The sequence below is a fragment of the Bos javanicus genome, chromosome 11 (genome assembly GCF_032452875.1).
Source record: "Bos javanicus breed banteng chromosome 11, ARS-OSU_banteng_1.0, whole genome shotgun sequence".
Lineage (NCBI taxonomy): Eukaryota > Metazoa > Chordata > Mammalia > Artiodactyla > Bovidae > Bos > Bos javanicus.
Genome location: NC_083878.1, coordinates 43,547,390 through 43,568,938, shown reverse-complemented (window position 1 = coordinate 43,568,938; position 21,549 = coordinate 43,547,390). Strand labels below are relative to the sequence as shown.

General features: G+C 37.2%; 1 protein-coding gene across 6 annotated transcripts in view; it reads left to right on the top strand.

The window, feature by feature from the left end:
• Positions 1-21,549, top strand: part of PUS10 (pseudouridine synthase 10) — an 85,795-nt gene that overhangs the window by 59,526 nt on the left and 4,720 nt on the right. For all 6 annotated transcript variants that reach the window (XM_061432481.1, XM_061432485.1, XM_061432482.1 and 3 more), the window contains exons 6-16: positions 957-1,068; positions 3,206-3,267; positions 3,562-3,607; positions 5,664-5,728; positions 7,241-7,326; positions 8,380-8,505; positions 12,503-12,559; positions 13,415-13,491; positions 13,585-13,640; positions 14,670-14,787; positions 19,427-19,569. In XM_061432481.1, coding sequence (XP_061288465.1) covers positions 957-1,068; positions 3,206-3,267; positions 3,562-3,607; positions 5,664-5,728; positions 7,241-7,326; positions 8,380-8,505; positions 12,503-12,559; positions 13,415-13,491; positions 13,585-13,640; positions 14,670-14,787; positions 19,427-19,569 — 948 coding nt within the window. The remainder of the gene's footprint in view (positions 1-956; positions 1,069-3,205; positions 3,268-3,561; positions 3,608-5,663; positions 5,729-7,240; positions 7,327-8,379; positions 8,506-12,502; positions 12,560-13,414; positions 13,492-13,584; positions 13,641-14,669; positions 14,788-19,426; positions 19,570-21,549) is intronic.

The following is a 21,549-nucleotide window of genomic DNA, read 5'->3' as shown; positions in this document are numbered from 1 at the left end:
AGCAATTAACAAAATTATTTTTTATTTTCTACTCATAGTTCATAGTGTCTTTTGGTGTTGAAGAATTAAATACAGTGGATATTGACTATATTGTCTTTTTTTTTTTAGTGAAAATTGGATATTAGAAGAAATGATTCACAAGTTGGCCTAAACATCTCTTTTGTTAAAAAGCAGATCTATAAATAGCTGTAACTGATTTAAAATTTTAATTATTTGAATGACATGGGCCTGTTTATTAGTGATATTTCAGAGTAGAGCTGTTTAAATATTACCATATCATGTTTTTCTTTTCTTTCACTTCAGTTCCTTTCTATCTCAATTTTAGGTTACAAACTAAAAGCTAGAAATCATAATTGGGACTTCCCCAAACCTATTTATTGGCTATGAGTAGATTTGGGGGAATGTAAAATGTTTATTAAGACATGTATATGTTGTTAAATTAATGAACATTTTAGAGCACTGATGCTTTAGGATTTAATCTTCTTTACCAGTAAAGAGAAGTACAGCTTTTACATTGATTTCCCAAAAGTAAGTCCCCATTATCAGGAAGAAAGTAGATATAAACATTTTTGGTCTGGGTGAAATTATTGTAATAGACAGTTTGTAATTTCTGAGCAATAAACAATCTTCTCTATTCCATCTTTCCATCTTCTGATATATATAATCCTGGAATCTGGCAATTCTATCTCAGAAAAACTCATTTGTATGCCTTTGTCTTTGAAACTTCAAAATTTGTCCTATACGCCATTTAAAAAAGAAAAAAGTAGTTTCTTGATTCTACTAGAATATAGGTCCATGAACTGAGGAAACTGTCTGCTTTGGTCTCTGCTTTCTATCTAATGTGTAAAATAGTGCCTTCACATAGTAGGCACTCTACATTTTAATAATCGCATAAATTCTTGCCTTCATAAAAATGATGTTTTTCATATCAGTGAATTAATTTTTATGTTATTCAGAAAGCAGAGTCTGTCGCTGGGAAGAAATGATATAGTTCAGCTAAAAGAAGCCTACAAATGGATAACTCACCCCCTGTTTTCAGAGGAACTGGGTGTTCCCATTGATGGAAAGGTATTGGGTCATCAGCATTGTTAATTTTATTCTCTGGTTTTACTAGTTTTACTTCATTATATGGCAGAGTTTTGGTTACCCAAAAGAATCTTCTCTTTCAATAATCCAATAAAAGGTTTTTAAGCTTTTACAGTTCTTAAATTGAGGTTAAAATTGAGATTAAAGTCTTTCTTTTTTAAATTTCTTTGTAATCAAGACACTTATGAGTGTAACAGGTGCAGTGTACCCTAATTGACCTTAAAAGGTTAGAAATGAATTCGTGCCTTTAAGTATATTTATAGTTTAATTAGACAGATTTACTGATATAAAGCTATACATAAATAACTATGAACAAGTGTGGAGTAAACTCTAGACTATTTAATTTTGGTTGTCTGTGGCTAGTCTTGTTTTCGAATATGTAGACAGAACCTGTTCAACTATAGGGAGCATGGGCTCAGCCTATCCTGCCTTGTGGTATCTCAAATCCCTTTAATTTTAAGCAGACTGCCTTTGAAACCAGTACACTTCCCATCCCCTCTATTCCAGGGTAGACCTTGCTTCAGCCTTTGAAATGGATTGAATTTTAGGGAAGAGCTCAGTAGATTTCCAGACGTGGAAACAGGACATATTCCCAGCTCATCTTAAATTAGATTTTAATAGTATGGCCTCATTGCTTCATCATTTTGCTTGAAGGAAATTCCCTGGGTATCAGACACACCCCTATTCAAATAAAATCACAAAACCATCTTTCAAAGCTAAACAATTAAAAAATTTTCCTCATTCTGACATTATATAGCTGTTTCCCTCTGTTAGTAAGAATAAACTCTGTCCTTTAAACTGAATACTGAAAGAATAGAGAATAAAACCACTTCACAGATAGTATGAAGAGGAAATGAGGTGATGAAAGTACTTTGGAAATTAGAGAAGTCATTGATGCAAAATATTTTTACCTCAGATTTCAGTTTGAAGCACAGATAATTTTACATGTTGAATCAGTGAGAACAGAAAATAGAAAACAAAAGATGCAGTAATGTTCTAATAGGTTCAGCATGAATGAAGTTTTCTTAAGTAAAAGGAATATGTTGTAATTTTAATTTTGTTGATTTGAGTAAAACAGAAAAAAATTAGTCCTTCACTATTGTGATTAAGAGCTGCTAATAGGCCTGCTGACGATCCAATGCAATCGATAAATATAAAATTCAATAAAAAGGAAGAATTATTATATGATATTTATATCTTTTTTTCAGTGTGAAATTTTATATAATCTCCATGGAGGTCAATGTATATAGAGTATGAAATTGTGTTTCTTTGTGTGTACAAGGATATTTATTTTAGCATTTTAAAAAATGTTTTTTAAAATTTATTTTTAATTGAAGGATAATTGCTCTACAATGTTGTATTGGTTTGCCATATAGCAACACTGTACCATTTTTTAAAAATGGTAAAACTTAACTACAACTTAAATGTCCAGCAGTCCTTAGAGTTGAAAAGATGTTCATGATGTAATATCAACTGAATTAAGCAGTTTTCTAAATGTCTATTTAATATACCAAGAAGTACATATGTTTATATGCATAAAAATGGCTAGAAGGGAACATGTCAAACTGTTACTAGTTCTATCTCAGTGGAGTGAGATTGAAAACCCACTATTTTATAATATTATGTATTATATTTTTAATGAAACAAAAAATTAAGATCTTTCTTTTAAAAGTCACATCTATTAAAAACTTGGAGAACTTAATATTAAGAAAACCTCATACAGAGTTAGGCATGTGCGTAAATAATAGTTGCTAATTCTAGTCATAGTACTGACAGGAGTATATCTTCGTTTGTTTCAGTTACCCCTTTCCAATTCCCTGAGTTCTTATTCATCTTTGTATCTAATTTATATACTTTACAAAAAAATCATACAACTTTAATTTGTTTTAAACTTGTTTTTTGTAGGATCACTAGTGATGAGTTCTAGGAGTTAAAAAGAAAAAAGACTATTTCCTTTACAGCTGCCCTGTGACCAAGCTGATTTGAAAACAGTAGTATTTCCAGTTTTCCTTGTCACTTTTTCTGAGCCAATCTTTGAAAGTTAATTCTGTTTCCATTGATAAGTTGTTAGATGTTAGTTTCTTTTTGCTTATTTTTAAACTGTCTTTATAATTTTTAGAGCTTATTTGAAGTGAGTGTGGTCTTTGCTCACCCAGAAACAGTTGAGGATTGCCACTTCCTGTAAGTTACAACTTAACATTGCCAATTGTGCAACATTGTTAATACCTTTTGATTTTCATGAAAATAGTTTTGTTCTTCTTTCTAAGGGACCTATCAGAATTTGTCATGTCTCTGAAGATTTAAAGTGTGCTCTCTGATATGAGTCTAGACAAACCCATGTGGCTCATATAGGGATTCATTTTGTCCGCTTCTGATATCCTGAGTTAAGCAGCTCTATGTTGTATAAAATATTTGAATTTTATCCACCCTCAAATAAACTCATTAATCTTTTATATTAACTTGAATTTTGCTTAGACGTGCAATATGCCCAGATTGTTTCAAGCCAGCCAAAAACAAACAGGTAAGGATTCCTGCTTCTTATTCTTTATTGAGTTTTTTTCTGAGCTGAATATTCAAATTAACAACAAAAAGGATATGCATTAGAAATATTGGCAATCTATTATACTAAGAATCAATCTCAAACTATTTCCATTTGCTACATTCATTTTTTTTTTAAACTCTCAACACCTTTGTGTGTGGCTCAGAAGTCGTAACACACAAACATCATGAATTGTTTCCCCAAAACTACATCATCTGGGAAAGTATGTTTTCAGTATCATCACAATTCCAAACTTCTGTCTAATATTTGTTTTCTAGAAATTGGTATTTTGAAAATATAATCCAAATAAATTGTTTTATTTAGGACAGTCCTGAATTAATAGAACCTATTTCAGGCTACATTTGAAAAAGGGTTTTTTATTTAAACTCTCCTTTACTGTCTGATGTGAGCTGGCCTTCATGTTAATGAGAAAAAATAGTTAGCCTGTATTTTTAGTTTCTGTCATGCCAAGATGGAATGTCTGGCATGCTACTGACAGGTTTTCACAGCCCAGTTACTTAGCTGGTTTTGTACAGGCTTAGACATTCTCAGACATTTTACTGACCGCTATTGTGGTTGTTAAACATAACTGATGTTTTGCTGTTGTGGTTGCTAAAAAGAATATAAGTTTATTGCCAAAAATACATCTTTTGGTCTTTGCTCTTACTTTGACTAATTGCTGGATCTTTTAGTACCTGGGGGAGATTGGAGGCTTGGGGAGTTTGTAACATTTGCCAAACCTTGTGCAGAAGTAATCAGAAATGCAGATCAAGCCTAAAACCCTGCTTCCCTCCTTTTCTCACATCATGGTACATCTAGAACATTTCCATGTTTGGCCAACACCCTGAGGTTAACAGGTGAAGTTGCTCTAAGTTGTGAGCAGTAGGCCTAGGGGTTCTTGTTGTTCCAGGCCCTTCCCCTCAACCCTCAGGACCTAGAAGGACCCGGGTACAGCTGTAGCTCACTGCTTTGCCATACCAACTGGGAAGTTCTGCCCAAATGACCTGTGAGCCATGTTTATATAAAGATCTAGTTTTATTTTTTGTCATCTTTGAGCAAGTATGTAAGTGCCAGCATCAAATAATAGAGTAAGGAAATTTTTGTCAAACCATCACAGACATCATGCCATTTGGCCAGTAGGTGTTTAGTCTTAAGTGTAGTTTTCCTGCATTATGGCTGGGAATAAGTTGAATGACCTTTTGAGATTCTTCCAGGGTTAAGATTTCGTATCTTAACAAAGAGGCACTTAATTTTTAATTCTAATCCTATGACACAGTATGGTTTAGAAAATCATTTCTTTTGTTGCTGAACTATTTAGATATCTACATTGTTCCTATTTTCAGTCAAGTGTAGTTTTTCGTAACAGAAGAAATAATTGTAACTTATCATAGTGACCACATGAGTATGCACTAATTAGTTCTAGTATGTCTACCATGAAGTTTGGCTTTTCTTGTTTTAAAAAACCCAAAGTGGGACATTTGTAGTTGCCCTTCTATTCAATATAGTGGATTTTGTTTACTTTGTCTGTGGTTAGTAGTGATACTGAATTGCTGGATGTCAAGACATGCTAGTTGGCTCTGTTTTACCCCTTATCCTGGCAGCCAACTCCTAAATTATGTACTGTGACCCTGAAGGGATGTAGAGAAGAAAAGAGAGATGGGTCCATCTAAATTTCTTCTGAGGTCTCAGAAAAAATATTTGAAGCACATTTCCTGCCATGTCATCATTTTTTTGTATTTGAAAAATACCATATTTTGAGGGGAGTGGGATAGTGCAGTGAAGAAGACATATTCTGCTAGATCCACCTGATATTATAGACATAGCCTAAATTGAAGAGAAGCATCCAGTCACAGAACTGACAGTATGGACACTTGTGCTGTATTTTCTTTATTTTCTTGAAGCTATTAAGTATTTCTCCCTTTTAAGTATGGTTTAAAATGATTATAATTTCTCCAGCCATGTTCTGTTTCAACTCTGATGTTTTCTTATATAGGTGATAATATGTTTTTTTTTTTTCTTTTTATTTTACCCTATATAGTCAGTATTCACTAGAATGGCAGTTATGAAAGCTTTGAATAAGATAAAAGAAGAGGATTTCTGCAAGTAAGTAGAAGTATAGAAACAAGAAATAATCATGGAATTTTAGAATAAAGGGAATGTTAGAAATAATCTGGATTATCTCTGAAACAAGACTGGATGTATTTTTGGGACCAGAATTGTGTCTTAATCTCCATTATATCCCTACTTCCTGGCTCAGTATCTGGCATGTAGTGGTGTTCAATAAGTGTTTCTCAAATTAATATTTAGATTTATGAATCATGTCCAACTTGTTTATCTTTTAGAAGAGGATGACTTAGCGACTTTACAATAACATTGAGGTCCAAAGTGGAGGTTGACTTACCTAAGATTGAGTGTTGGATGTTGAGCCAGGTTTCCTGATTCTCCAGGCTAGTACTAGTCCCATTACATCCCTCATCCTGGATTTCCTGTTATTGTACATCTCCAGAAGAGAGAGGAAAAGGCTCATGAGTTTCCTTTCTTGCTAAAGTATGCTGAACTACAATAAATCTTACATTTTAATACTCAGTGTGTTCGTTTCATTTAATAAGATATTATCATAGTTATCCTTCCAGAATAGCCTTGAATAAATTTCAAACAAGGAAGTTATGAGGAAGGTTTCATATATCTTCATATCTCAGAATAGAAATATTTTTATTAAGTTTTTTTTGTTGTTGTTTTGACCGTGCTGTGTGGGATCTTAGTTCCCCCACCAGGAATCGAACTTGTGCCCCTTGCAGTTGAAGTGTGGAGTCCTCACCACTGCACCGCCAAGGAAGTCCCTGTTAAATTTTAGAAACAAAAGACAGTTACTCTCTACAAGCAGTAGTGCCTGAGTTTCTAAGTGATTTCTTTGTTAAGACATCTTGGGAAACTGAAAATTTCAACACAAGCATTTTGGATTAAATCCACATTTAGTCATTTATAGAGAGACTCCAGTTCTTGGAAGTTCCCAGATGATGGACAGAGAATAAAGTCATACATTGCTTTCTCCTGTCTGTCCTCAGCTGGATTGAAGTTTCTTAGCTAAAGTCAGCCACATTTCACTTATTCTGGCTCTGGTCTGATTTCCAAGACCATAGTTGAAATGAAAAGAGAGAAAAATGGTGGACTACCCTCCCCACAGGTGTGCCATACTCACAGGACCAATCTCTGACTGCACACCAGCTTTACCCAAATGATTGAGGATTTTGTAAGCAGCAGCAAGTGTTCATGGATACTAAAATGAACCCAGAGAGGCTTCTACTACATATGTGTGGATTTTTTCCCCCCAAATCTCAAGGCTGATGTTGAAAACTATCATCTGGGAGCATGAGGCCTCCTGAGTCTGAATGTTATTAGCAGAGCCCTGATTTACTTAGTGCAGTTCTCATGTATTAAAAGTGGTCCTCAGAGGCCCAGAAGACCCTAACAGTCCCCAAATTTAAAATTCGGGGGAGGCTTAGTCCTTGAGAGACTCAGGCTCTGTGCATCTCAGGCAGTGCTGATTCATCTTAGTTATGTGATTCAATATCATGTCTGGAAAATAGTAGCTGTAAAATTTATTTTGTTTTGCAGGCAGTTTCCTTGTCCTCCAAACTCACCAAAGGCTGTATGCACTGTTCTTGAAATTGAATGTGCTCATGGTGCTGTTTTTGTGGCTGGTAAAATACTTAGTCTAGAATATACTTACACTGTCAATTGTCTCTCCTATCTGAAAAACTCAATTGACTTCTTCTCTGTTTCCTTCTTATTGTTATTAGTTTCTGATTAGTTAACTCTTTTAAGCACTAGACCTGATAGTCAAGTTTATTTAGGTTTTATAAGTATTCTTATGGATCACTAAAGAGATTTGATATTTAAAATGCCATGCCAAAAGGAAATGATACAGCCCAGATTTTAACAGTTTTCATCAGAGATGGCCAAGCAGAAATATGGGTAGATGTACAGACCAAAAACTAATCAAGAGAACAGAGAGGATGTTTTACAACATGAAGTCAATCCGGGGGAAAAATTTTTTTTTTATCTGCAAAGTGGCTAAACACTTTGCTTCTGATTCAAAAAAGAAATTGTTGCATTGACTTTCCTAAGAGGTAAATCTGGTTAGACAGTTTTTGTTTTGAAAGCTATAGCTGTTTCATAGTAATAGCTGAAATAAAATTGCTCTTTAGTCTTGACTATAATACCCTGCCCTGGGGTAATAAAACCTACCTGCCTCAGCATAGCTTTATTCATAAAACAGTGAGTCATATTCTGTTAGGGTGTTTTCTTTTTTTTTTTAACTTATAAAAACTTCAAAATTTCCTGTATTTGAACTCTTTGGAATACCAATGACTCTTACACTGAGAGTATTATCAATCAGGCATAAAAGCAGTAGTTGCTCTTTTTTTAAGTGATCCTTGGTGTGTTCCATGATATTGTAACTTGTTCAGTCAGTCAGTCAGGTTAATAAGTATACTGAGCATTCCTTTAGAACTCATTGATGATTCATACCTTGTCTTTAGCCATCTCTTCTATTGCTACCTTAAATTTTTTCACTGAATTATGTGTATGTGCTAAGTCACTAAATTACATTATAAATTAGTCAAAGGCTAAGCCTTGTTTTGTATCATAGCCCCTAGAATATTGGCACTTAGTGGATAGTTGTTACTTTCCTTTTTATTCTGTTGTGTTAATCACACCATCCCAGCCAGGCAACCTTTATATTTCTTTGCCAGGGAGATATAATAAATACTCCAGGAATCTACCACAAACTCCTTGGATAATTGATGGAGAAAGGAAGCTGGAATCTTCAGTAGAAGAATTAATTTCAGACCATCTTTTGAAAGTGTTCAAAGCAGAAAGTAAGTGTTATAATATTCATATTTTAAATACTTGTTCACAAATAGACTTCTTGGAGGTGGCAGGGAAGATTTCTGTATTTTGTAAGCCACCACCAAGTCTGGGCCCCTTGCCTAGCAGCTTCCTGTGAACAGGGATTGCCATGTCCTGAGGGCCTCTGCCCAGGGCTGGATTTGAGCCAAGCTGCCCTAAGATTTCTCTGTTTTCTCAAGACAACTGGCTTTTCCTGGGCAAATTCAAAACAACTGAAACTACTTTAAATGAATGCACTTAAGTTCTGACCATGGGACACCTTAGCTTCAGCCTCTTATTGGGAATATGAGGAAATTAAAACACAGCTTCTATATCCATTGCTTATTCAAGAGTAACCACTGGCAAATGACTGGCTTCCATCTTAACAGCTAAAATGTCCTAGAATAGAGTTCAGACCTAGAGAAGATAGATCAACAGCAACCATTTCACAAAGACTTAATAGTAGTGTTGTTGTTTTAATTTCTTAGGTATTAACAAGCCCAGGTTTGTGAGCTGAGTCAGACCCTGTCAGGAATATGCTTTCTTTGTCTCAGTAGGCCTGTCAGGTCAAAGGAGCAAAAAACCTTGTGATTTCACCCAGGATTAGACTTAGAGGAAAGGGACTAAGATTTCAATCAGAGGAAATCATGTTGTATATCAGGAAAAAACATAGTCAGTGAGTAAGTATATCATCAGAGAAGGCGATGGCACCCCACTCCAGTACTCTTGCCTAGAAAATCCCATGGACAGAGGAGCCTGGTAGGCTGTAGTCCATGGGGTCACTAGAGTCGGATACGACTGAGCGACTTCACTTTCACTTTTCACTTTCATGCATTGGAGAAGGAAATGGCAACCCACCACAGTGTTCTTGCCTGGAGAATCCCAGGGATGGGGAAGCCTGGTGGCCTGCTGTCTATGGGGCCGCGCAGAGTCAGACACGACTGAAGCAACTTAGCAGCAGCAGCAGCAAGTATATCATACTCTTTGGAGTAGGTCTCCTAGCATAATTAGAACATCTTTTTTGAAAGACCAGCTAGACATCCTTCTTTCTCTCTGGCAAACCTTAGACAAACGTGCTTCAGTAAAGGCAGACAAGTGATCAAAATGAGATGCCCTGTTTCTTCCAGCTCTCTGCTTGTCAGAAGGAAAGAGAAGCACTTCAAAGCCGTATCCCTTTTATAATTTGTTGCCTGTCAGGTAGGTGGGCCCTTTTTAAAAAGGCCTTTAGAAACTGTTTACTGAATGGAAAAGAAAGTAACCTAGCAACCTAACATTTTCCAAAATCTTAACAGTAAAGACTCAGGGCTATTGCCATGAACTTTTACCTACTTAATTTAATATTTACACACTGGTTATCTCATAAGACTTATTCAGGTTACAAAGAAGTGAAAATAAAGCATTAGCATGAAAAGTCTCTTTCAAACTCTTTTTTGGGACCACCTTATTTCCCAGAAGATACAAGATTTAGTTCTGATTTTTTGGGTTCCAAGGAATCCCCCATTACCATGAGGGCTATAGAGGGGTTCTGGAACACCTGTATGTTTCCCCCTTGCAATCTTTCATGAGGTAATTCCTTGTTATAGTCCACTTGAGAAGGAAAAAAAATCGTCCCCAAACTGAAAAGAAAGCAAACTGTAATTGTATGTTTAGGAAATTTATAAAGAGCCACTTGAGAAAAAGCAGACCTCTGGGCCTCTGTGCTAATTGGCTCCTTGTCATGAAATAAAACCTTGTTGTCTGAAATCCCTGATTAGTAGCATCAGTTTGCTAAACTTGTGCTTCTCAGATATATTACTTGTCACTTCTGTGATTCACATCTGACAGCTCTGGGAAGATGGTTCTGACTGTTGTACCTCTACACTTTACAGCTCTATGAAAATAAACCAGTATTGCATGAAGCAGTCTAACTACTTCTATATAGGGTCCTTCCCCTCAGTGGGAGATACAGACTTGTTTTTCAGTCACTTCAGACTGGCACGTCATATTCTCTACTTGCCAGTTCTCTAGTTAACAAGTGAAACTTTGACACACTCTCAAAACCAATGTGTCTAAGAAATGTTTTCCCAATACATTTATTACTTCACTTATTGAATAAATATTTGTCATGTCAGTTGCCTGCTGAAAACTGGTCAATGTTTCAGCTATAGGGTAAAGTCCAAACTATATAACTTGATATTCTGAGGCCATCATCATCTGACCTCTGCCCTTCAGTCCCATTGTCTGTCTGTCCCCAAGTACGAGGGTCACTACAGACTACTGAACCCCTTATCATAATCTTGACCTTGTTTTTCCTGATCATTGTTCCTGATCATTCTTGTTCTTGGTTTTGTTGTTGTTTGAAATACCTGTTCCATTGAGAAGTCTGTAGAACTCACAGGATTTGGGGGATAAGGCAAGGCATAATATGAATATTTTTTTAATTTATTTAAATTGGAGGCTAGTTATTTTACAATATTGTAGTGGTTTTTGCCATACATTGACATGAATCAGCCATGGGTACACATGTGTTCCCCATCCTGAACTCCCCTGCTGCTGCTGCTAAGTCGCTTCAGTCGTGTCCAACTCTGTGCGACCCCGTAGATGGCAGCCCACCAGGCTCCCCCATCCCTGGGATTCTCCAGGCAAGAACACTGGAGTGGGTTGCCATTTCCTTCTCCAATGCATGAAAGTGAAAAGTGAAAGTGAAGTCGCTCAGTCATGTCCGACTCTTAGCAATCCCATGGACTGCAGCCTACCAAGCTCCTCCGTCCATGGGATTTTCCAGGCAAGAGTACTGGAGAAGGGTGCCATTGCCTTCTCCGTGAACCCCCCTAAATTTCTGTTATTCATAATTGCATACAAATAAAGTTCTAAAGTTTGCCCCCCAAAATATTTCTCAGTGTAGGGTCCAAATTTGCAACATTTTTTCTAAAAGATGTAATAAATACCCTTTATCCTTAGTCTGGATTTATTGTTTCTTTGGGCTTCTCAAGAGCCTATTTTTCTGTACTTTCTTGTTGAGGGGCTGGAATTTTGGGGAAGCTTTATGGGCTAATTTATGCATTTGAGGTTTCTGATCTGATTGAGGAGTCACAGGGAGACCTACCTCTTTGCATCCTGTTCATTCCCTCCACCCCATCAGCCACAGTTTAGGGCTCAGTCACTGCAGGGCCCTAGTTCCCTGTGGTTGGACTGGGGATGGAGGTGCGCACGTGTAAGACAAACTACAGCCTGCTCGTGGTAATGTTGGCTCTGGTAAAATCATCCGTTGGTTCTGTATCTAAGAAAGTCGTCATGGAACCACTCCCCCACCCTCTGCTCCACTCCATATTTCCACTTTCCCACCCCAGTATTTGTACCTTTTAGTCTGTGATGATCCATCTATCTTAAAATATATACTAGTTTTATTGTGGCCCTAGCTTAAGTTTGCTTATATAATGAATTTGCTTTTAGAGTCAAACTTTTCTTTTCCCTTCCTTTCATGGAATTTAATTCTCAAATACTGCTTTTATTTTGTTTTCTTTTGTTTTAAGAAAAAGAAGACAGATTTTTCACCATAAGTTTGTAGCCAGTTTGGTAGCAGGGCTTTTCTCCAAACAGTGCTCTGCCTTTGGCTTTCCCATGGGATTGGTGGCATGGGATGATAAGAAAGATCTGGCTTTTACCTCTGCCCTTTAATTGTATTACCTTGGGGAAAGTACTTAACCTTTCAGAACCTTGGTGTTCTTTCATTTAATAATTACCTCATAAGGTTACAGTAAGGAATAAATGAAATAATGTATGCAGAATTTTAGCTCAGTGTCTAACATGTAATAAGTACTCAATAAATAGTATTTATTATTATCATTGTTATTTTCAGTAGACATTAGGACTAGAGTTGTGATGATGACTATTCCTTGGGATTCTCCTGTAGATTAAGACAAATTGGGTTTCTACCCAGGGTGGGAATGTAAGTCTAGGACTATTACATCGCTGATATTTTTTTTTTTCTTTATCTGCTTTCCAAAGGCTTTAATTTTTCTTCCTCTGGAAGAGAAGATGTAGATGTGAGAACATTAGGAAATGGTAAGATTGCGACATCACTTGACTAGAACTAACTTTCAGATTATCACCCTTTTCAGGCAGTAGGTTTTCTGTAGTCACTTAATCAGAATCAAAGTTGGCAGAGCCCAGAGCTTCTCCATGAGAGGAAGCCTTGTGGATTTTGGAGCTACCCTTGTAAATTATATGATTATGTTTTAACAGGGATCATTTCTTCAGAAGCCATCTTTATTGCATACCTATAGGTTATAAGGGACTTTTACAGTTGTGCATTAACAAACAGGTACTTGATTTTTTCCAAAAGTCTGATTATTCATTGTTCCTTTTAATAACATTTCAGTACCAGTTCAGTTTTCAAAGTGCACATCTTCATTGAAAAGATGTTCTTGCTCTCTTAGCCTTCATTTTTCTCATTTTATATTATTGCATTACAAGAAAGATGATGAGAGTAATCCTGAACTATTCTAGATTTATAGTCCCTTCTTCTCCTGGAATCTCAGCTTTTCATTTCACTAGGCTAGGAGAATGTATTTCAACTTGGTATACCTGGGCATTGCTGCACATGACAACGTTACATTAGTGTAACCAAGTCAATCCGTGGCTGTTTGGACATGATTTTGTAAATTAACACAGGCTCGTTCATGGACTTTTGGGAAAGCAGTCATTTTCACATATTGCCTGTACTGGGGTTTAGCAGCCCCCCAAAAACCCCTTGATTCTTTTCACACATTCTTCCCTCCCCTAGATGTAGTCATGTCACTGAACTTTCCGTCCTGTAGAGCTCAACTCGTTTTTTCACACCTCCCAACCCTCTTGCATTAGCCCAAATGTTAACTCCATCAACACGTTTCTGTTTCATGACGGGGTGTGTGCTGCCAGGAAGGCCCTTTGCAATTGAGCTGGTGAATCCTCATAGAGTACATTTCACTTCACAAGAAATTAAGGAACTTCAGCAGGTAAACCACTTCATGACATGGAAATTGTCATGTTTCTGCAACTCTGTAACTGAACTAGAGTTGCTAATTGTTTTTCTTTTTCTAATACTACAGAAAATTAATAACTCATCTAACAAAATCCAAGTCCGTGACTTGCAGCTTGTCACAAGGTAAGGGTAGGCTCACTGGTGATGTCTCAAGAGGGGAGTTTTGGTTGCAGATCATTTATCTGATAAGGGATTTGTATCCAGAATATATAAAGAACTCCTGCAACTCAATAATAAGAAAACAACTTGATTAAAAATGGAGAGAATGTTAAATGCACATTTCTCCAAAGAGGATATACAAATAGCCAGTGAATACATGAAAAAGTGTTCAGCATCATTAGTCATTAGGAAAATGCACATCAAAACCACAGTGAGATCCCACTTAACAAAAAAGACAGAAAACAGCAAGTATTGGCAAAATGTGGAGAAATTGGATCCCTTATACATTCCTGTGGGATTGTAACTAGTACCACTTGGGAAAACAATTTGGCAGTTTCTCAAAAGGTTAAATATATAGTAACCATCTGACCCAGTAGTTCCACTTCTAGCTGTATACCCACGAGAAGTGAAAATGTACATCCACACAGAGACTTCTGCATGAATGCTTATAGTCACATTACTCACAATAGCAAAAAGTAGAAACCACCAAAATGTCTATGGATAAACAAAATGGTATATCCATACAATGGAAAATCAGTGGTAAAATATCAGTATTTTCCTTTGAAATACTGATACATGTGGCAACGTGGATGAACCTTAAAAACATTATGAAGAATCCAGACATCAAATACCACATATTGTACATTTTACAGTATTCACATTTTATATAAAATGTTCAGAGTGGGGATGTCCATAGAGATATAAAGTCAACTAGTGGTTGCCAACGGCTGGGGGAAATGGGGAATGAGAAGTGATTGCAATTGGGTGTGGAGTTTCTCTTTTGGGGTGATTAAAGCGTTCTAAAATTAGATTGAGGTAGTTGCTGCACAGCTCTGTAAACGTACTAAAAATCACTGAATCGTTCAGTTAAACAGAGGAATTGTATGTAAATTATATCTCACTAAAGCTATTTTTAAAGAAAGAGAAGTTTGGGGCAAGGCTTATCTGTATTTTATAAACTCAGACAGACTTTCTTTTATTGTTTTTGTTTAGAGAGGCAATAGGACATATGAAAGAAGGTGAAGAAGAGAAGACCAAGACCTACAGTGCCTTAATATGGACAAATAAAGCAATACAGAGGAAGGACATTGAATTCCTAGATGACATAAAGGTACTTCAGTGCTCTAATTCTTTTATTTTTCTACTGACTATGAAAGTCTTTTGTCTTCTCATTTATTACCAAGTCATGGCACACTGGCTTTGGGGACTCTTGAATTGTTGCTGTTGTTTAGTTGCTAAATCATGTCCAACTCTTTTGCAACCCCTTGGACTGTAGCCTGCCAGGCTCCTCTGTCCATTGCATTTCCCAGGCAAGAATACTAGAGAGGGTTGCTGTTTCCTTCTCCAGGGGATCTTCCCTGACCCAGGGATGGAGTCCTGCATTGGCAGGCGGGTTCTTTACCACTGAGCCACCAGGGGCTGTGAAACCTGGTTCTAAATTCTGGCTCTGCCATTTACTCCTTAAATGAGTGAGTAATCCATCTAACCTGTCTGAAAGGCAGTGTTACTACTGATTAGGAGTCTGACTCCAAGAACAGATAGCATTAGCATTAGTCGCTCAGTCGTGTCCGACTCTGCGACCCCATGGACTACAGCCCACCAGGCTCCTCTGTCTATGAGATTTTCCAGGCAAGGATACTGGAGTGGGTTGTCATTTCCTTCTCCAAGAACAGATAACCTGGGTACAAATCTTGGTTCTGCATTTCTTGGTTGTATGACTTTGGATGAGTTGCTTAGCTTCTTTGTGTTTCAGTTTCTTCATCGATAAAATTAGTTAGAAGAATTAAACAGGTTTAGTCATATAAAGCCCTTACAATAGGATCTGGCATATAGAAAACACTCAACAATGGTATTATTATATTTGACCATCTGTAGAAAGGAAATAGAAAGCAGAATTTAATAGAATTGGTGCTCAGATTAACTGCACAGATAAAACATATTGTAAATCAATATGTCAGGGTGATATATGTAGGGCACAAATGTTTTGGCACATGCTAGATTTTCCTTCACATGAGGACGTTGCTCTTAAGGATCTACACGATCATTTGAGTATTTCTTCCCACCTGCCCCCACCTCTTCCTGTAAAGATAACTCACTTTCACATGCAAGGAATGAGCAAAAATGGGCACAAATATGTAGTTATCATAACATTGTTTAAATGGGCAGTATTTTGTAAAAATCTAGAGGGGACTGGTTTAGTCTTATGGCTTATCTGGTATGATGGACTGTTAGTAGCCAGATGTTAGAAATTTTATGGAAGATGAATATTCATTGACAAAAGGAAATGTTCCTGATGAATACTAAAGGTGGGGGGAAAAAAAACAAGCTATAAGAATATAAAGGACTTCTGTGGTGGTCCAGTGGTTGGGAATCTGCCTATCAATGCAGGGGCACGGGTTTGATCCCTGGCCTGGGAAGTTCCCATATGCCACGGGCAACTATGCCTATGTGCTACAACTACTGAGCCCATGCACTCTAGAGCCGTGGTCTAAACAAGAGGATCCTCAGTAAAGAGAAGCCTGCACACCACAACTAGAGAGGAGCCCCTGCTCGCCACAACTAGAGAAAGCCCGTGTGTGGCAACGAAACCCAGCACAGCCAGAAAGAAATAAAAATAATAAGAATAAAAGAATATATAGAGGATGATACATTGTGATTTAGACACACACATAAGTGTGTGGTTATATATACACATATGTATGACTGTACAAAAAAAATGTATGGCAAAAGAAATACCATAAATAGGATTTATACTTATGAAAAACATAAAATACCCAATAGAGAAAACTGGACAAATTATTTGAACAGACAGCTGAAAAAATGGCAACTCCAAATGGCCAAGAATCATTTGAAAAGATACTTTACCTCTAGACTGAAGTAACAATGACATCACTTTATTCTTCTGAGGCTAAGAATGCCTTTTGGTTGGATGGAGAAGGCTAGTTAGCTATATTTTCAATAGAAATGTAAGTGTTTTAGCCTTTTGGAAAACAATGTGGTGGGGACTGTGAAAATAAAAATTTAATGGTCTACCCAGTACTTCCCCTATTGGCAATCTGTCCTGAAGAAATAAAAATTCAGTGTATAAGGATATGTGCACAAAGATGTTTGTTGACTTGTTCAGAGTGAGAAAATCAACAAAACTGTAAACAAAGTAAATTTCCTTTGATAAGGAAATGGTAGAACATGTTGGAATATTATGCAGCTGTTTTAAAAAAACTAAAACGACATGTGATCCCATTTAATTTGTGTTGCTGTATGTATATATGTCTAAAACTGTTGGGGAAAAAAGATAGAGGTAGATCTGCGTCTGTGACTTGTAGGAACATCCATAACATTGGGGGGCGGGGGGGGAGCAAGGTGCAGAACAGTGTTCATTTTAATAATGAGTATTTTGGTGAAAACATACATGTCACCTACTGAGAGTTCATCTATAAAATGACGGGTGGACTAGATGACCCCCAGTGGGCCTTCCACTTCTTGGCTTCTGTGATTCCATATCTAAGGCCCTTTGGCTTTTGGCTCTATTGTTGAGAGTCTTTAGAATGATAGTTATACTAAGACAAATTTCTTTAAGATTGAGAAACAAATTTCTAAACAAATTTCTCTACCCCATGACATGCGTACATATCATTTAGAATGCTGTGGGGAAAATAGAAACCCACTTTAACAATAGACTCACGGTTTGGGAGTAGCCATAGAGCTAATTCAGAAATAATGCTGAGATGATTGTTATAGGTATACCCTAAGTAGTGAAAAGGTCTGTTTTAATGGACCACAGCCCAAGTGGACTGATGATAACTGACATCTAATCATTTTCTTAAAGTGCTAGGGTTAAAATGTTTTTCAGATATTCCTATTGGCATCAAAAATATAAAAACTGATTACTGCCCCATTCTGAAAAAAAGTCATTTCAGATTTACTCTTTGTCTCCTCTTTTTTGAAGGGCAATCTAGTTTGTGTGTGTGTGTGTGTGTGTGTGTGTGTGTTTTGGCCGTGCTGGGCCTTCATGATGAAAACGGGCTCTCTCTCTAGTTGCGGTACACAGGTTTCTCATTGTGGTGGCCGCTTCTGTTGTGGAGCACAGGCTCTAGAGCTTGGGCTCAGTAGTTGTGTCACAGGCCCAGCTGCCCCGTAGCATGTGGAATCTTCCCAGACCAGGTATCAAACCCATGTCCCCTGCACTGGCAGGCAGATTCTCAACCACTGGACCACCAGGGAAGTCCAGGGCAACCTGGTTTTAAGGAAGAAATCACTGTGTATCTTTATTTGTGTTTCTGAAAAATTCAGCAGTGTGGGAAAGCAAAGCACAGTGTTGGAGTAAATGAAGTGGTTTCATTTTGTTTACTAAAAAACCAAGAGACCAAAAAGACAGACGAGTGTGTGTCCATCTGAGTGTTGTGTCGGAAGCGGTGGTGTGTCTTATGGCTCAGCTTTAACTCCATTGCCTGCTCCTGGGTCAGAGTCCCAGGAATGACTCTGGAAACAGGGGAAGGGCGCCCTGCACCTAGTCACCTAGTTAAAGCCCAGCTGCTTCTATGCCCTAAAGTGGAGACCATATCTTTATAGATTCTATAATAATTCAGCCTTGTCCTTTTTCTCTTTTTGGTCTTTTTGACCAGAGTAATGTTAGACCTTATGGAGACAAGTTATCTCATCCGAACAAAGTGCTTCTAAAATCAAAGAATTATAGAATCGTAAAACCCACAAGTTAGGAGGAGCCATTGACTCACTGCTCTGATAAAAGAAAGCAGTCATACCATTTCAAGTGTAGTCTTTGTCAGAACCTGCTCTTCTTTCTTGGTGGAGAACTTGATAGAGGAGAGCCCAGACAGAAATCTTTCTTTTCTCAGCATGGCTTCAGGCACTTACTAATCACATAAATCAGGAAGGAGTTGTTCCAACAAGAAATTGCAAAGGATTCAAAGTTCTTGTGAACCTACATTGCTGGTTATACCCAGTATCTATTCTTAAAACTGGGAATTAGTTGGCCTTTTACAATATTAACCTGTATTTCTTTATATCTTGTGACATAAAAGGACATCTCTAATTGTGAGAAAACCAAGCCTTTGTCCCTAAAAAGCTGAGCTGTAAAAAAAAAAAACATGCAATGTAATTCTCAAGTAACTTGAACTGGGCTGACAAATATTGAGAGGTTCTGGTTTACTTGTAATTGTTATTCTGAAACACCACCCTAGACAATGATGCAGCTGAAAATTTCCCAGATATTATAACCCTGTGAATAGGTATATTATTATCCCTACAACATGGACACTGCCCAGGCACACAAGTGATGCTGATGTCCATCTTCTATAAACACCATTTTTCACCTTAGTATGAATTTCTCACTATTAGGTCACTCTGCTGGGTTAGGGGGAAAAAAAAGTAAGAACATTATCTTCTAGAAGATCTTTGTTTAATGGGCAGGATAACACTCCAGGGTCCAATCAATTTGTCAATGCTAGAGCAAAAGAGACCTTGGGTATCATTTACTTCAAATCAATGATACTTTGTTTTTATATGGTGTACTGGGGCCCAGATGATAAGTAATTGTGGACTAGATTATAGGAAGTCCCACAAAGTTTGAACCTTAGAGAATACAATTTATTACAGTATTAGTTTCTATCCTGATAGTAATAGATGGGATCCTTAAGAAAACATCTATAGTGAGCCATGGATGACAAAGGAGATGCTAAGACAGGCTTCACTGGGCAGGAAAGCTGAAACATGGTTTTCATATCCTTCTCTAGGACTTAAATATTGACCAGAAAACACCTTTACGGGTCCTTCACCGGAGGCCCCTGGCTGTGAGAACTCGCATCATTCACTCCATGGAGACACGCTATGTGGACGAGCACCATTTCCGCCTCTACCTGAAGACTCAAGCTGGAACGTATCCCTTCACCCTTGTGTAGCACTAAGTCTTCCAGAATCCTATTGGGAGAATTCATGCCACCCTGGGAAAGAGGTTCAACCTTATCTTGAAACTGTTCAGGAAAGGTTTGGGTTGTAGAAGAATTTTTTTCTTTTTCTATCTGAGGTATTTTGACCTATTAAATTTGTGCTTTTCAAAATGACATTGTAAATCACAAGGCAGCAGCCAATTCAATGTGAACCTTAAAATACGTAGTGTCTTACACAATGCTGAGGTACTGAGGGCATAGTAAGGGCTCAGGGAACACATTTGATTGATTCATGCCTTTACACATTTTGCAGGCCACATACTGACAACCACATTTAGGTCCTTTCAGCATTCTGCCCCAGATGATTAAACAGGGGTGATGGATGGGAGTGGCCCTACTTCACATGCAGACCTTCACGTTATCCGGCCACTGGCCCAGAACAAGAGAACGGTCCCAGTTTAAATAATTTGTCTGTAACCTACCCTGCTTTGTGTGGTTTTGTATCAGATCTTGAGTGAGTGAGTGGGAGAAGTTGCTCAGTCGTGTCCGACTCTTTGCAATCCCATGGATGTAGCCTGCCAGGGATCCTCCATCCATGGGATTTTCCAGGAAGGAGTACTGGAGTGGGGTGCCATTGCCTTCTTCAGGGGATCTTCCCAACCCAGGGATTGAACCCAGGTCTCCCGCATTATAGGCAGACACTTTACCATCTGAGCCACCAGGGAAATCCTTGTATCAGATCTTAGTTGCTGGGTTAAAATATATCAGGGAACTGCCTTTGTCTTAGTTTTAGTTTATTTTTCAGAAGTGCCCCAAGTTTTTATTTGTTTCTTGGTTTGATGCTATTTTGTGATTGAATAATATGAAGTATGAAACCTTCTAATTGGTATAAAACTCATGACAACTTATTGGATATAATAACAGGGGAGAAATAAGTCAAGTTTTAATTACCAAATAGCATTCTTACTGTCTTTCTGTTACTAGTCTGCCTCTCCTTTCCATCAGTCTTCTCTCCTCTTCTCTTTACCTACTCCACCCCAGGACTGACCAAGCTAAAATAGGTACAGGTTATTTACTCTGAAAATCTCCTAAATTTTTGTAGTTTCAATCAAGTGATGACCTATTTAGACCAGGGGACATGGAGCACATTTGCTTATTGTAGATGGACAGTGGGTGGAATTTCAGAGAAATCACAGATATAAAAGACATACATTTTAATCTAATTTTAGCATTTGTTTTGATGTGCTAAGAAGAATGCAGTGGTCTTAAGGAAGAAGCCAATGTCTTTTCAATCTCACTAACATACTTTTAGAACAAGTCTAAGGCATTAACCAAGGAAGACTATTACACAGTAAAACTTAGAGTCCATAATTCACAGAATTATGTGAATTTTTCTCGTATATTGCTCAGTATACCGAACTAGTTCATTTGACTTATACTTCATCCCTCTGGCTATGAATAAAAACCATTATGGACCTTTTAATTGGTTATTCTGGGACTTTTTCTCATCCTCCCTCATCATTGCTATTCAGAAGTAGCACTCTCTAAAGAGGTGAGGGAAAAGGGATGGTTGAGCAATTATGAGTTTAGCGAAGAAGACAGTTAACTAGATAACTATATACCTTATGTTTGAGTCAAAATATTTGGTGAAAGTACAGTGAACAAATTATCAGAAAGTGAGGAAGACTTAATATCATCATATTATGGTTTTAACTTTACATTTATCATCTCAGAATAAACTTTTTTTTCAGAATAAACTTGTATATTCAAATTATATTACATTTTTATACTAAGTACTGGTTTATAGATAACATAGGTTAAATGAGTGTTTACTGAATGCTGGCAAAAACAAATCTCTCAGGTAAAATACAGTTAAGATTATAGTAGAGTTCTGTGTAAGGAGTATTAAGGTAATCTGAATAATTCTAGGATTAATCATTGACTTTGAAATTTGAAAATCTATAAGAAAA